Source organism: Sinocyclocheilus grahami, unplaced genomic scaffold, assembly GCF_001515645.1.
Source record: "Sinocyclocheilus grahami isolate Dianchi unplaced genomic scaffold, SAMN03320097.WGS_v1.1 scaffold1156.1, whole genome shotgun sequence".
Classification (NCBI taxonomy): Eukaryota; Metazoa; Chordata; class Actinopteri; order Cypriniformes; family Cyprinidae; genus Sinocyclocheilus; species Sinocyclocheilus grahami.
Window position 1 is genome coordinate 200,921 of NW_015506335.1, and position 16,747 is coordinate 217,667.

The 16,747-nt window shown below is 38.5% G+C and overlaps 2 protein-coding genes across 2 annotated transcripts in view; both read right to left on the reverse strand.

Moving 5' to 3' along the window:
* Window positions 1-16,274, reverse strand: part of LOC107567409 (cadherin-6-like) — a 41,676-nt gene extending 25,402 nt beyond the window's left edge. Inside the window, exons 1-2 of the mRNA XM_016253085.1 lie at window positions 16,191-16,274; window positions 249-585 (exon numbers count right to left, since the gene is read on the reverse strand). Of these exons, the coding sequence (XP_016108571.1) occupies window positions 249-461 (213 nt within the window). The 5' untranslated portion in view covers window positions 462-585; window positions 16,191-16,274. The remainder of the gene's footprint in view (window positions 1-248; window positions 586-16,190) is intronic.
* Window positions 515-16,747, reverse strand: part of LOC107567401 (TGF-beta receptor type-2-like) — a 116,943-nt gene continuing 100,710 nt past the window's right edge. Inside the window, exon 5 of the mRNA XM_016253080.1 lies at window positions 515-585. Coding sequence (XP_016108566.1) covers window positions 515-585 — 71 coding nt within the window. The remainder of the gene's footprint in view (window positions 586-16,747) is intronic.

A 16,747-nucleotide genomic window follows, 5' to 3' on the forward strand; every position in this document is an offset into this window, starting at 1 on the left:
ATGAAGTGTGAGGTACCAGAGAGGTCAGATTTCATCCTGCACCTTATCTCAAATCCAGCAGGCTCTACGCTGGAGATCCCTACATATGACATAGGCACAGTTTTGATCATTCTCTGTTTATTAACCTCAGAAGACAGAATCAGAAGGAGTGATGAAACCAAATCTACCTCTGCAATCGACTCCATCAATATTACTCCAGCATTGCTCACACCACCTTTATACCCTGGAAAAGAAACACGATCTCATACCTTGCCAATGTACTGGTGCTCCGTTCCAGTGTATTCCTCCTGCAGAAAAAACTGTCTCCACATCCATCCTCTTTTTGAACGTCTGAGCAACTCTTTGTCTTGCCGTCCTTCAATTTCTTTGGTTTTCCTTCGAACTGGCCCTCTTGAAAGGGCAACTGCATTCACAGTCTGTTGTGCACACGCCCACAGAAGAAGTACAATCCAAGTCCTCATCTTTTCCGCTCTTAGGGTGTCTTACAGGGGGATAATGATCCTATCTGCCAAAGTTACAGAGCTCTGCAGTGCAGGTGGCAGCCACCCTCATAGTCCTTCCTGCTGCCAGCGAGCCACACAATACCTGTAATAAGAGAGAAAAAGAAATCGAAAAACAATCAGTTATTGGGTGAAGTCTCAGAGTGTTATCCCAAGGCTGCTGGCAATGCTTCTCTTTCTAATTAAAGGCAACTAGAGCTCCTGTATCATACGACAACCATCCCCTTATTAAAGATATCTTTCTATAGAAAGTTATAAACATTCTCCATAAGACACCAATTCCACTGCAAATTTTGTGGCCGAGGCTCTGATATCCATATAATTGGCGTCCCACATTCATGAAGTATAAAACCAGAGGCCATTTAAAGTGCTGAAGCCATCACTATAAATGGCAGAAAGGCTTTTTTTTTACTTAGCCATTAACCTCCAACTCTTAAAATACTGCAGAGCAGGCCAATGGGCGAGCTCTCACAAATCTGTAATCAATGAATCAATACGCATGCTCTCTAAATGCCCCGCTTTAAAGATCTAAACACTTGCAGTGCTATTGAATTCAGCTGCCCCTCAAAAAAAAAAAAAAAAACTAACAACCAATGTGTGTTGGGTTTTATCAGCATGTGCGGTCACAATAGCCTGCTGGCTCTGAACTGACCTGCTGGAATGACAGTCTGAGAGACAAAAGCATCCTGCCACCACATAATAATCAGCAATCAGCACGTTTCCTGTTTCCACATCAATCTACGGCTTTGTCTGCGACTGAACGCCTGCCCTCACTCCCTCTCGCACTTTATCAAGCAGATTGCAAATGTGATTGCGCAAAGTTGCGAAGGGGAGACGCGGGCCTCTCAATGAATCGCATTTAAGTACCTCTGGTTTTTTGATTTACAATATTGCTTGCGACATTCGCTCACCTCTCTCCGTCAGTGTAAAAATGCATCAGGTCAACATCGCCCTTCATCCGGGAAGAGCGACGTTTGAGGGCCAGCGATTCAGATGGAAATGCACAATTGCAATGCCGAATTGACTTTTGTAGTTCCGTGCGTGACTTAAATGGTGCCGCTATTCCCCTAATAGCACTTTCCATTAGCTCCATTATGTTCTGCTTTATGAATTGGCCTAATTAAATTAGGTAACAATAGATAGCGCAGGATATTGATTTGCTGTCAAAGTCAATGAGCTAGAAATTGTCATGGGAGCTCTACGCATGTATAAATATAAGTGTGCACATGATTTTATCTGTGTATTTCAGTACAAACAGGAAAGCGAAATGGGAAATGTGGGCCCTGTTATATCCAACAATTGTAGTTTACGGATTCTGCTCTTTAATGAATTTCAGCCACCCAACACTCCTGGGCAAAGAGAGCGGGCTCCTGGTGCACATTAGTCAAACTCAGGCAGCCATTTTGCTCAGCTCTGTGACCTGGCAAATCCCTTGACATAGTCCTGCCGGGGGAACTCAGCTGGATCTAAAGCGGTTTTGTTACATGGTGTGTCAGAGTGAACAGACACAGTTTCCAGCACAAAATGTCTGCTTGTTCATTTACAAGTCCATCCTGCTGAGATGGAGATGGATAGTGAAGGATGAAAATTCCCCTGCTGTCCTTAAATGTAAGCACAAACCTAGGAGAACTCAATGGGACACTATGGTTTCACACAGCACTTCATTTTACAGGCTCACTGTTGTGTCATTTTGACACATGCGGATCCCCAACTACGGACTCTTTATGTCAGTCATGACTGAGTACCTTAAAAGGATAATTCAGACAAAATGAAAAATCTGTCATCATTTACAGTACTCACCCTTATGTCATTCCAAACCTAGGTTACCAAAAAAAGCAAAAAAATAAATAAATAACTGAGAAAACTTAAACTAAATAATATTTAGTTTTAGCTTCTGTTGCAGCATGTTCTTAAACCTTCAACTCCATATTACCATAAAGTAAAGGTGCCACTAGAGGGTGATAATACAAATGTCTATTAACCTCATTTTGCATGACTGCTTTTCTTCTGTAAAAATGCAAAAAAATATAATTTTGGGGGAAAAAAGTTGAATGTTGGACCCCAACGATCCTTAAAATATTTTCTTTTGTGATTCACAGAAGAATAGTCTATGATATATAGTTAATTAATATTTGCTTCACTTATGATATAATTTTGACACTGAAACATATTTTTTAATATTGAAAAAATATTTTTTCTTATTCCTCAATTTTATTTAAATGTGATAATCCCCATAATTTTTCTGATTTTAAAATTAATTTAAAAACAGAACTTTACTTATTTACCTATTATGCCATTTTTAGGTTTCCTAATATTGTTTTGGGAGTCTCCTACAATAGGTTTACATACATGCAAGGTCAAAAAATACTTCTGTTTTAACCACAGATTCTTTGCAGCCTTATTTTTTGGAAGTGAAAATAAAACAAATTTGCTTTCACAGAGTAGGACACAGTGTGTTCTTGACACGAACAAGCTACAGTGTTTGAGGGTGGGTCAAGTTGTTCACAGCCGACCAATGTAGAACATAGGTGGGCATTATGCAAATCTGTTACCCCGTGACGTGTAGCCATCACGGAAGTGGGATTCAAATTACTGACGACTCGTTTAGGCTGTTCAGAGTCAATTCTTTCTTTTGGGAGACAATAACTTTATTTATCGTGCACTTTCAGCTTTACAACTTTGCAAATCGTTTACATTTACATACAGCTACATTACACACTGCTTAAAAGGCAATATTCAAAATGGCATAATAGGGGCACTTTAATTTGTTTGCATTGGAGCAACTTCAATTTTAAAGCATGCTTTGCATGGCACAGCATGGTGAAAATAAATGCTAAAAATAAGACTTATTTTTAATGTATATTTTAACCCTCTGGTGTTGTTCAGTTGCCTGCTTGAGCGACTGGAAGCAGGAGATTACAGTTTGTACATTTAAAAAATTTTTTTAGTTTTTTTACACTAACCCATCGTTTCGCTTCAGAAGGCCTATATTGACACCCGGGAGCCGTGTGGAGTAGTTTTATGGATGCAGTTTTTTAGGCTTCAAAAACAGGGGCACCATTCACTGCCATTATACAGCTTGGAAGAGCCAGGATAATTTTAAATATAACTGCGATTGTGTTCGTCTGAAAGAGGAATGTCAGATACGCCTAGGATGCCCTGAGGTTAAGTTATGGGCTAATTTTCATTTTTGGGTTAACTATCCCTTTAATCTGGCTGTATATAGATATATACCGGATCCATTCAGATATATTAAACAGAGCAAAACACAAATTTAAAAAGTAAATAAAAACATTCTAAATTTGTCGAATATGGTGATCTGTAGGCAGCTCGACATCACCAGTGAATATTTCCTCTGTCAGAGTGAGTATTCATGCCCATATGTATATAAACACCACTGAACATCGCAAGCTCCTATAATAACACGCTTCTTCATCGAGTGTCCATTGTAAAACACTTGCCAGACATGCGAAAATACTGAAATGTGCTCGTGCAATAAGTTATCAGAGAGTGCACATACACGGTCTGTTTATTTGCACATTAATAATAACACGCCTGTCTAATAATGTACAACTCCTGCATGTCACTGCAATCGTCTTTACCTCCATTACAGTCGTCATCCATCTAAACTTCACTGGTTTGCTTTATTCGGCCCATACAGACTAGTCTTGACTTCATATTTCTTATTTATAGAGGTATGTTTATTCCCACCAATCGCTGCACAAGTTAAGGTTACGTATGATGGCGAAATCACGTTAGTGCTAGCCCTCCCGGAACTCATAGAGATTGCATTGCAGTGCATGCAGTTCAAAAAATAATAATCTTTGTATGGAAGTCTATGAGAACACTCTGGACAATTCTCGGTCAGAGAGAAATCGCCCAAAAAGGGGCAGTACTCCACAGAACATGACTTGATGCTGATTGGACTATATATCCAAAGGCAGAACAGTCTAGAACAGTGAGAGCTGTGACAGAAAGAAAATCCCTCTCTTTCGCACTCTGGTGGTGCATCGCCCAATCGCCCCACAGTGTGACCCCCAAATGAACAATACCAGAGAAAAGGGCAAACAAGTGAGTGTGTTATGTTCCAGGTTTTAGAAAACTTTGTTATGTTAGTACCCACTGGTTATTTTATTATCATTATAAGATGAACATGATCAAACTGAAAAAAAAGAGTTCATTATAACAGATTTTGGCAAACTTCACAATTACCTTAAAGGTGCAGTGTGTAATTTTGTTGTCACTAGGCATCACTGAAATGGAACTGCAAAAATAATTACAGTTTTCCTAAAAATTCTACCTGTCAGCGATTGGTCAAAAGTCCTGCCCCAAACACCATTGGTTGAGCCACTGTTGCTGTGTCAGGCTGGTGCAGAAGCTCAAACAACCAATGTTTTGAAAGCACCACACAGTTTCAGAGAAATCAACCCACATACAGTAGAATAAATTACACACATTACCTGACTCTGTTATACTAGAATGTTTACATATTTCATGTTTCAATTAATGCAACGATAAAGTAATTAACTCACCGGGTGCCTGCCATAAACAGGGCCACAGTTGTCTGCTTTCCAAAACACAGACAAAACAAATTAACCTCAATGGCACCTCACTTATGTCTGCCTGAACGTTATCTGCTGTTATTTTCAGATCAGACAATTTACCATGCAGTCTGACCTTGGGACATCAGATGTCCTATATTTTTGACTTTGTTTTTCTTTTTCTTTCAAAGACACAGTCCCCTTAGAAGCCCTTCGGGAATGTGAGCGAGGCGGGGGCTGACAGGTGAGGGAGGAAGAGGAAGACCGGCGACACCTGTGGAGGACGCGGGGAGTCGGTCAGGCGGCACGAAGCGGGAAAGAGAAAGAGAGAGAGAGGCGGGGCCTCGAGAGCGGCCCTTGCTGAAAGCTCTGCCACACTGCAGACAGCCACAGCAGCCCTGATAAGTCCCACAGGGGCAATTAGGAGTAAGAGAAGGAGAATGTCAGCCACGGGCAGCGAGGAGGGAGGCGACAGGTAACAAGTCTTGCTGCAGGAACACAGACCAGCAGAGCAGAGAGAAACAGAGCTAGCTAATGCCACACACTGTCTCCGGGCTCTCTATTAAAATGAATAAGGCACCGGACCACCACCCATTAACTAGAAAGACTAGATGCCACGGCTCTTAAATAGGTCATTCTTGTTTGCATAGCCAAGGTACATGATATAGTGTCTCATGATAGCGATAGCATAAATGTTTGATTTTTCTGAGCTGTGCGAATCACTTATTTATTTATTTATTTTTGCCTCCGCTAAGAAATTTTCGCGTAGCTTCTGGCTACATCACATCTTAGTGAAAACACCAAGAGAAAACTCTCCAGCTAGTACTCATCTCGCTCGAGCAAATGGTAGGAGACATGTGCCATGTTTGATTGCGGTTCTGTTCCTACCACTGAGCAACAGTGCATGAGAGGCAAAGTCGAGATCAGGTGAACACACATTCAGTCAGGGTGGCACACTTAAACAGATTCAAGCTCCTCTTCGGTCCGTTCGGGTGCACTTGCCTGCTAAGCAGCATATCCGTGTCATTCCCCAGGGCATAGTGGGTAATCAATATATATTGATTTGTCTGTTTGGGGTAAAAGGGCTGTCTAGACAGCTGGGTTTTCGAATGCTAAGGTATCACTTATCCTGCAACACTCTAGCTCAGCTGTAAGCGATGATTGATTTATTCATTTTAGACATACGTTTTTCCCCAACTCTGACCTACCCTACATTTTGCCAGGGCTATTTATACACATCACTTGAGGTTAAAAAGCAATACCACATTTACCTGACAGCAAGAAGGCTAAGATGTGGAATAAATCAGTGATGAGAAGGTAAATACTGTGCTGTTTTTGCAGCTGACACAACCAAAATTACTGAGTATAATATAACAGCACAAAATCAATTGATATACTGTTTTTATGCTCAATAGTGAGGGATTATTTTAATGTTAAGAATTAAGTATCCAATAACTGAAATTCAAAACTAAATTTAAATGATTGTTTTACTACTGCTATTTGACACAAAGAAACTACAATAGCAACATATGCACTATTAGTATTATCATTAATGATGTTACTATGATAAAATATAAATTTGCTATAATAATAATATGCAATTATAATGCATATTATTTTGCTATAATAATACATTTTATTATTTATATTTATTATTATAAATGTATATTTTATATCATTTTTAATTTATATTTTTTCACTTATTGTAATTATTACTTCATTTTTAAGCTACACATTTCTAAGTTGAAGAATGAATGGCTGTTATTTGAAAAAAGGTGATTAATAATCCAAATAACACATTCAAATTCATTACCTACTGATGGGTGCTATTCTACAGAGACTTGCCAAATAGACCAATTGTTAAAGAACTCCTATATGATTAAGTTGAAAAGTATGAAAAGTATAAGTATCGGTCAAAACCGATTATCTCTATACATACAGTCTCTACACATAAAGAGTCACTTGTTAAGACACAGCACACCCGGCATGTGATTAGACTGCTGGAAGTACTTAACCAATGGGGTTACCGAACCACAGACTTAATCCTCAAGCCTCGACCCTACAAGACATAAGCGCCCCTCGACTCTCCGCCATAATCTCCCCGGCAACATGTGTGCCTTAATCTGAACAGTAGGAGATAATGGTTTCAAATGTTGGAGGTCTTTTTTTGCTCAATGGGATGGCCATGTGCACACCAACACAATTAGTGTCAGGGAGCGCTGCCCGTACCAGATGGGTCCTCTTAATTACGTAACGAGAGAGGCCATAATGTGATCTGGAAGCAATGTTGTGCCACTGACTTCGAATCTGCTTTTCCTGGTCGGCCATAATGATGGTGAAAGCGTGTGTTTTTGCCGCACAAATTGCCTGGAGCAGACCGCACTCTGTGTGGTGAATTAAAGCAATTTAGCCAAACCTGCTAAAATCAAATGTTCCTCAAATCCCCATTTAGCCGCATACCATTCATTTGCTCACGAGAGCGTCGCGTGATAGACTGCAGCTTGCCCTTCCTTTGTCGATTCATGCAGACTGTTCAAATAGATAGCACAAAACACCTGTTAACCTTTGTGTCAGTGTGGCCCTAGCGTTTACAGTGGATCTGGAAATGTTTCCCTGTAATGCCATAACAGCATTGTTGGGTGTTTGTTTAGGGTTCCCCTCATGAGGCACAGGAGAAGCTGCGGGAACTGCAGTTTTACGGCCTGTGCAAAGAGCTCCAAGAGAGCCTACGAGACAGCAGCCTTCCTTCAGCATTGTGATTCAGCCCTGGATTGCAGCTCCCATTGCAATGCAAATGTATCCACGTCTGGTTGTTTTGTCCGCACGCTTTTACGTGCGTGCTTGTTTACTTGTCACTTCTACGACTGACAAATACGCAAATCACATACACTGTGCTAATAGAGTTTGCAGAGGCTGTCAAAGTCAAACAGACAGTTTCTCGTATCATAGTTGATATTTATTGTGTGTTCTACCCTGAAGGCCCTTTTACAACTTGACAATGCCATTAACTCATCCTCAGACTCACAGTATCTTGTAATATTTACCTTGGTAAACACAAGATACTGTGACGTGGTTGTTTAACCCCCAGACTATGTTTCAATTTACGGCCGGGAATTACATGAAGGTATCTAAATGGAACCGTTCCTGGCTTAGGTCGTAATTCATTGTGTTGTTTTATGCCTATAACCCTTGCTTTGTAGTAGAAGCCTTAAAGACAAGATTTTACAATCAAGGTAACAATGCTTCCATTTCAAAAGGTCACAAGAAGTCATCCTGATTGCAAACACTACAAGCTCTGACATTTGATTCTGCTTCTTTGTTGATATTATATTTCAGGCCCCACACGACAAGTAAAGAAAAAGTATATATCAATGGAAATAATCAATAATGACATTTATTGACATTAACAAGCGCAGCAATACAATTGAAAATCCCAACGCTCTGTGACCACAAATAAATGAACACTGTGAGCGGCAACTGGAAAATTATTTGTATTAAAAGCCACCGTATATGCCAAAGGCAGACAAAGAGCAAAGATTAAAGACTGTTGATTAAAACTGACTTTTTTCGTCTTTATTTTCTTTTTTTTTGCACTTGGGTATAAAACGCTTAAATCTTTTTCAATGCCGATAAGAAAAACCAATAATATATAGTTTGTCAAAATAAATTAAAAACAAAACCAAAAATCAATAGTTTTAATGCTACAAGTGGATTTATCAATATTGCATATTACAATGAAAACAAAAAATGGAAATACATTTTAAGATTAGCTAAAGAACACATTTAACAATTGTATCAAAATATTAACATTTTAAAGATGAACTTTAAGTGAGTGTTAAATGACGGAAAATATGATCTTAATAAATAAGTATGGGAATTTAGCATGCACAATTAATTATAAAAATAACTGGTATATTCTATAACAGTTTGTCTAAATTATTAAAAATAAACTAAAAACTAAAATACTTTTAAGTGAGTTTATAAATACTCTCTTGTGTATTATAACGAATATGAAAAGTGGATATACATTTTGATATTTGCTAAAGATTAACTTAAAATGAGAATTAGATGATGGCAAAGGTAATCTACATGAAAAAATATGAGAATGAGCATGAATGATCATTTACAATTAAATATGCAATATCAACTGATTAGATAGATACTGTAGATAGATAGATAGATAGATAGATAAACGAGAACTGATTAAATACCAAGATATTGTGCATATACCTCTACTTCTATTACAAAATAAATTTGTTTATCCTTTCCATAACAGACTGAATCGCATTTACCATTTAATACATAAGCTATACAGTAATCTGTATGTGGTTTGTATTTCTTGCACTTTGCTCTTGGGGCTTGTGCCCTTTTTGTGACCACATTCTGACTGTGTCGTCTTCTAGGTAACTATTTGCTTTTAGGCCATGCTGCTTGTATGATAGTTTATTTTTCCAAGGGTAAATATATCAGTATCGCAGTTTCAGTGCGAGATGTCACAGGCTGAAAATATCCAGGCTAGATTGTCTGACCAATCTAGGTTTGAGACAACCGTAATTCCTCAACAGAATGGATGCTGGTGTAATTCATATCACACACATCCAGGACAGGTTCGAAAATTGGAGAGCTGTAACACATACTGCCTCATTTTGGACTGACTCGTACATAATAGGAGAAAGCAATCAATTGAAAGAACCATGACAACTGAGAAGAACATTAATGACATTAGGCCTATTATTGTGCCTGAAAGTGGACTACATGATTGGATGCTGCCTGCACAGATAGCCAATTTTTGACAATTCAGCGCTGGTGAGTAATTAGGTGCCGCCACCACATATTGTGGACACAGTTTCAACTTCCAAAGGGAGGAAGTTCCTCAGTTATGCAAATCTAGACTGTATTACAAGAGGCTATGCTGAAGGAGATACATGTGCGTTAGAGTTCAATGAGCTATATTTCAAACACCAGCCACCAGATAATTAGCCACACACAAATTTTCCATGCAACTGGGACTTGTTCTCTCCTAGTGTAACATGGTGGACATCTGGAGACAGTTAGAGATGTCTTATATATGACTATAAAAAAATGATTGAGAGGACTCGGGTATCTTTGCGTATATGGGTGGAGAACTCGGCTTCGACATGAACCAGCCAGAGTGGATCATATCAGCAGAGACAGCCGAGCTGAGCAAGTCACTGCAAACATGAATCAAAAGTCACTTCAAACATGAATCAAAAACTTTGAGGAAGATTTTCGATTAAAGGCTCTCCAGTCTCACGAAAACAGTTTCGAGCTGCATTTCTGTGCTAATGACAACACTAAAAATGAACATTATTTTTATGGTGTATGACTGTAAAAATACTACAGTAAAAAAAATGTTACTTGGTTAATAATAAGTTCCCTTACTCTATGGTACATTTATTGCAATTTTACAGTAAAATACTTTTACAAGTACAGTTTTTGGAATGTAAAAAGAACAAGTAATCTTATAATTTACAATGAAAAATGTAAATGTAAATTCAAAATGTGTGTGACACTTTAAATTTGATGGTTTTTCATTGGAACAACTATGTTTCTTATAATTTATGTTCATAACATAATCTTATGTTGTTAAATTAATTTTTATTGCATTTTTTAAGTGTGACATATTCCCCATTTTGGGCTTTTATGTTAAAGTCTTGGTTTAGTTTCCTGTTCTCACTTGGCATTTGTGCTCAGTTTCATGTATCTTGTGTATTTTTTTTATTTTTTTATTTTGTTTAACAAAAAAAAATCTTTCAACTTTGATACTGAGCACCTTCTATACTGCATATTAGTATTTACCTCAACTAGTGGAAAAGGTACTTGTGATGAACTCTGGTTCATCATGTGGCTTTCTCTTTACCAACTGAAGGTGGTTGTCAGTATATTATAAAGGTAAATGCAAATGTTAGTATTTTGGTAGTAACACTATTTAAATTAATGAAATATAACTTTTTTTTTTTTTACTTTAATCTGTGTAACACAACATTTTGCCATCATTTTTCACAGATTGTTTCTTTTACAGTGAATGTTTTGTAAAAGCAATCATCTTAAAATCTCACCATCCATGACCAAAGGATCCATAAGCACCATAAACATTAGGAGCCCACCCTTTTTTACTAACCGTACACACTGAAGTTTACCTAAATCACCAGGGTCACAGTGATTAAGATGGAGGAGAGTCACAGGCCAGAGCAGTCATATACTGACTGAATAAATCATCTTACATAAACGCAGCCATGGCAGGACCGCCAGCATGGTGTCTCTGTCATCAGCATTCTTATTTCACACTCGGTACAAAGAGAGCAAGCGATCCTTATTTATTCTAAAGCACCAGCCTGAATGGTAGAAATATTCATTGTGTATAGTGAATTCTGTTTCAAGTTTGTTTTTCATCATCAATGCTATTTTTTCCCCCCAAATTCCCTCCAACTCGCACTCTCTGTGATCTTCCCTGTCATCTTACTCACTGTATGATGTGAGGAGTATGCTATGGAGTACGTCCAGAGCTTTCATATACCAAGGCTATTTCCTATAGGGATGTGTGGATGAACGAAAAATAACAAGACCCTGCTGTAAGATGTAAAATTATTATCATAGACAGAAACAGAGGAGAATGCATTTTTCTTCGTGAGTCCATTTAAAGATTCACTTGAGACACTGTTTCATTTGTTGGCCTCCCTCCATCCCCATCCCCATCCCCGTCCTTATGAATTAGTAAACATTAAGAACGAACACGAACAAGCCAGGAAACTGAAAACAGATAGCGGACGATGAATTGGTAAAGAAAATCAATTGCCTCGAATTGGACTAAAGCGGGTGTAGATAAAGACCGTTCTATTGATTTTGGAAGTGTTCTACACATCAGAACGGCACATTATCCATATCTTGGAAAAATAGGCATAAACTCCAGTCGCGCTTTTCTTGATCAAGTTATTTTGCAGTTCAATTGTCTGAAAGTGCTTAATTTTTTTGCCGATATTTGTGAGGGGTTCCATTATAGAGGTAAAAGCAAGATGGAGCTCCATAAATCACTCTTGGGTGAAATGAATCACGTGCACGTGCTAATCAATGTTATCCTGCTTCATCTCCTGCGAGCAAACACAGCTTTTGCTGGGCCATTATTGTCGTGTCAGGTGACAGATAGCTCTGATCTAATTATCATACAGAGCCTACTGAAACATTTGCATACAGGCATCCTCAATCTGAGAACTCAAAACTCAAACTATTAAAACTGTCAAAGTGTGAAACTTTTGATAAAAAAGGAAAGTTTATTGTTTGCTAAAACATCATATTTTAAAATCTGTGTGTTTGAATGTAACATGACAACTATAACAACTGCCATTACATTTTTTTTTTGTTTTATGTTTTTAAATAAATAAAAAACCTCTCAGACAGCCTTTCAGATTTAATTAAAATGCCCATGATAAAAACAACAACAAACATGCACGCTATATTTTCCATTCAGTTGTGATGTGGCTTCTTGTCAAAGAATTTCGGCAAGTCAAAGGTCATGAGGCCTTACTATCATGTAGACTTTGGCAAACTACTCTGAACCCAAACAAAATTGCGAGTATTTTCTAACCCTTTGCTTATTAGGTGACATATTTCTCAACATGCTAACATTTAAATATAAGTTTGTGTTTTAAAACATGTTGTAAGAGGTAGGCACCTATTTCCTTCAATCATCTTTAGGAAAATCCATGTTTTGCATCAAATCCACATTTAGAAATAATGTATGAGGGTTCTGTGAGTCTTCAGTGAACACCCAACTGTTCAGAATCCAGTATAAATCCATAGAGAACCACATAAAGTGTTATTCCTTTAAAGGGGTCATATGATGTTGCTAAAAAGAACATTATTTTGTGTATTTGGTGTAATGAAATGTGTTTATGTGGTTTAAAGTTCAAATTTTTTTTCCACATACTGTACATTATTGTTTCTCCTCGATGCCCCGCCTTTCTGAAACGCGCCGATTTTTACAAAGCTCATCAGTCTGAAAAGCAAGGTGTGCTCTGATTGGCCAGCTATCCAGTGTGATGTGATTGGTCGAATACCTCAAGTGTGTGATGGAAATGTTACACTCCTTAACATACTGTGATGCCATGTCCTGGCCGGAGCGACGAGACAAAAACATTAAAACCGATTATAAACGAGGCATTTGTTGCATCCATTGGGGACATAATTACGGATTATAATGACATATACTGTCTTTTTACTCGTTGCATCACGCCGCGTAAACATAAAACCATGTCTGCATTTGTGATCGGAGAAATGACAAACAACAAGCGCTACGCTTCACTGCTCAGAACTCGCGTTTGAATCGTCAGTGGCAAATTCTTTAATATAAAAAACGTACTTACAGTCTGTGAGTCAGAACAGCCGGCATTGTAGTCTACTCTTCCAGGATCAGGAAACAGCTCCATAAAATGTGCTGCATACATCTGAATATTTGGGTTGAGCTGTTCTGGAACAGTGTTGCAAATACAACTTAACCACTGATTTCTAGTTGTGTCCTCTTTTGGAAGGCCAAACAAAGTAGTTTGGCTTTCACAACGAAATACACAGCGTCACACACGGCGGGCTAGAGTGAGGAACGGCCGAGGGCTTGAGAACGGCGCGGCCGGCGGATTCGACAAAGGAGCGGTGAGCGGGCTTGCGGCAACCACATGTGACGACCCCAGGCTGGACCCCGCTTCGTCCACAGTGAAAGCCGATCCGGTGATCCACAGGGCGAAGTTCCTCAGCGACCAGCACAGATCAGCTCTAGGCATGACGAAGCGAATATCGTCCTCATTTGGAAGGCCAAACAAAGTAGTTTGGCTTTCACAACGAAATACACAGCGTCACACACGGCGGGCTAGAGTGAGGAACGGCCGAGGGCTTGAGAACGACGCGGCCGGCGGATTCGACAAAGGAGCGGTGAGCGGGCTTGCGGCAACCACATGTGACGACCCCAGGCTGGACCCCGCTTCGTCCACAGTGAAAGCCGATCCGGTGATCCACAGGGCGAAGTTCCTCAGCGACCAGCACAGATCAGCTCTAGGCATGACGAAGCGAATATCGTCCTCATTTGGAAGGCCAAACAAAGTAGTTTTGCTTTCACAACGAAACACACAGCATCTCCACGACATGGTGGCAGCAACAATACTACAGCAAGAATAAAAGTTACGCCTTATTTCTTTGCGTGAACATTTGGGCGGCGTTATGCAAATCTTCCCACATCGTGACATAGACATGTGGGGGCATGTTAGAACGAGCCGTTTCAGGTAGGCGTGGTTGACTTTTAACTTTTATAAAGAATATCTCTTTGGATTTGAGACTTTAGTCTTTGCAACTTTACAGATCTTCTTTATGCACCAAGAGCTTGCATCACTTCACAGAGAAAGGAAAAATTGAAATAGCATCATATGACCCCTTGAAAAAGGAGAACTGGAAATTGCATATCTTTGCATCCAGTATGCTATTAACTAAAATCAACTTAATAAACCCATTTTACAGTTTCCTGGAAAAATCCTAACATCAGAATTATCAAAAAGGATCACATAAGAGGTCTACTGTTTGTTATATGGCCTAAAATCCAATCAAAGTCCAAGCAAAACACCACAAGACAATCCATATACCGAAGACCACAGTTGCTCAACCAATATTTGCCAGACTAAGATATATTACAGTGTGTCAAATCCAGCAATTTACAGGATTAAAAACTGCATAGCCTCAAAGACTGGAAAGAACAAACACTGATATATTTTTTTATAATAACACTGATGAATTAAAATACCAACTCACACATTTTAGAAACCCTTGCAACAATTGTGGTTCTTCCTCAGAATAAAATCTGAAGGAGAAGTCCAGAATTTATGAATAATTTACATAATGTACAACAACTTTAATCAATCCACCCAGAAATCTACAGGTGCCTGACATAAAAAGGGCTCAAACTGAGCTACAGTCTGGAACATGTTCCCACACTTTTTGATCATTGAATTTCCATGACTTCTCCATTACTTTTTCAGTCATCCTTGATTACTGGATAAGGATTTATTGAATAATTTTATAGAGACTGTGCTCACAAAGAGTGGTGTCCAGCATTTTTTTTTTAAAATATTTAAAATATTTTTTAAATGCATAACTAGATAATATATATTTCGATTTTATTATCTTGCATGACTTTTACAGATCAGTTTATATCCACAAATATTAAATATATCCACACATATTAAAGTTAACATCTCAGTTTTAAAAGGCCTGACACCAAAATACAGTGAATGCTGTAACAAGGTACAAAGGCAACAAAGCAACCAAGAGAGACGCTGTCATATAACCTCTGATATAACAAGTACTGATAAAAATAGATGTTGCATATACATGCTGAAAATTATTGTTCAGTGTTATCTCTGAAAAAAGGCCTTGGGATGTAAATAACTAAGGACATTCAGCCACTCCACAAAACAGATGGACAGTGAGCACTGCATAAAATGTCAACCTACTTAAACTGAAAAAGTAAGTTTAATTGCTACCTTAAATTATGTAAAATCATCACATCACAACTGCAGTGATGCGCTCATTACACTTTCCACTCATTTGAATTCAATTACTGATGAAGACTATCAAGCTGATAAAAAAAAAACTATTAAAAAAGTTATTATTGTGGCAAGTTATATGGATAGATAGAAACAAAAATTAAAACATTTTTACAGTAGGTTTTTGCAGCTTAAATGGCAACTGCAATACTTAAACTTTCCTCAAGAAATGTTATTAACATCTTGCATTCGAATATTACGTTAAGCATTAAAAACAATTATAAACAACACTATCGCGTGCAGTATTACAACGAGCCATATAAAACTCACGCGTTCATGTAGGAGACTACATGAACCATAAACACGTAGAAATAGCATCATACAAATGTTTTGCTATGATAAAATAAAAAAATAAAAAATAACTTATATGTTGCTTAATAGTTTAAAAAAGTATCCGGGCCAATTTTGACAGCCATCATCCACGCGCATCCATGAAAGTCAGTCTACAGCGTAAGTCTGTAGGGGTCAAATAGCGCGTGCATATTCCATGCAGATCTGTTCAATTAAACGCAGAAAATAGATACGTCTAGTTAATTTCCCACACTCACCTCAATGCTGAGGAGTCGAGAGTAGTCCTGCTTTCGATGTGTATCCGCTGAGCGCTGTGAAGACACTGTACTGTGTGGACTCCCCTTCTCTCTCTCCCCTCCCTTGTGCGCAGCATCACCGCTCTCTTTCTCTCTCCCTCCCTCTGAAACCTCGTGCGGTCTAAGCGACAGAGCCGCTGATTGGCTGTCACTCGTAGCGCGGTGACTGAGAGGGATCATCAACATTAAGGGATGCGAAAGTAGTTTGAAAATGAAGCCTGCGTTATATGATATCGTCGCGTCTGTTCAGATATGTGGGTCACTACTATTAACTCTCTACTTTGATTCAGTTTATCATTTATCTATTTTTGGCCGTGGAGGGAAAAGGCAGAGGCAGATTTAAAACAATCAAACAAACAAATAAAAAAACCCTGAGTTTATGTGGCTTTTAAAGGGATATTTCACCCCAAAATTACAATTGATTTACTTACCCACATACATTTGTGTTATTTTAAACCTGTATGACTTTCTTTCTTTTCCGAGGAGCTCAAAAATGTATATATATTTTTTTTTGGGGT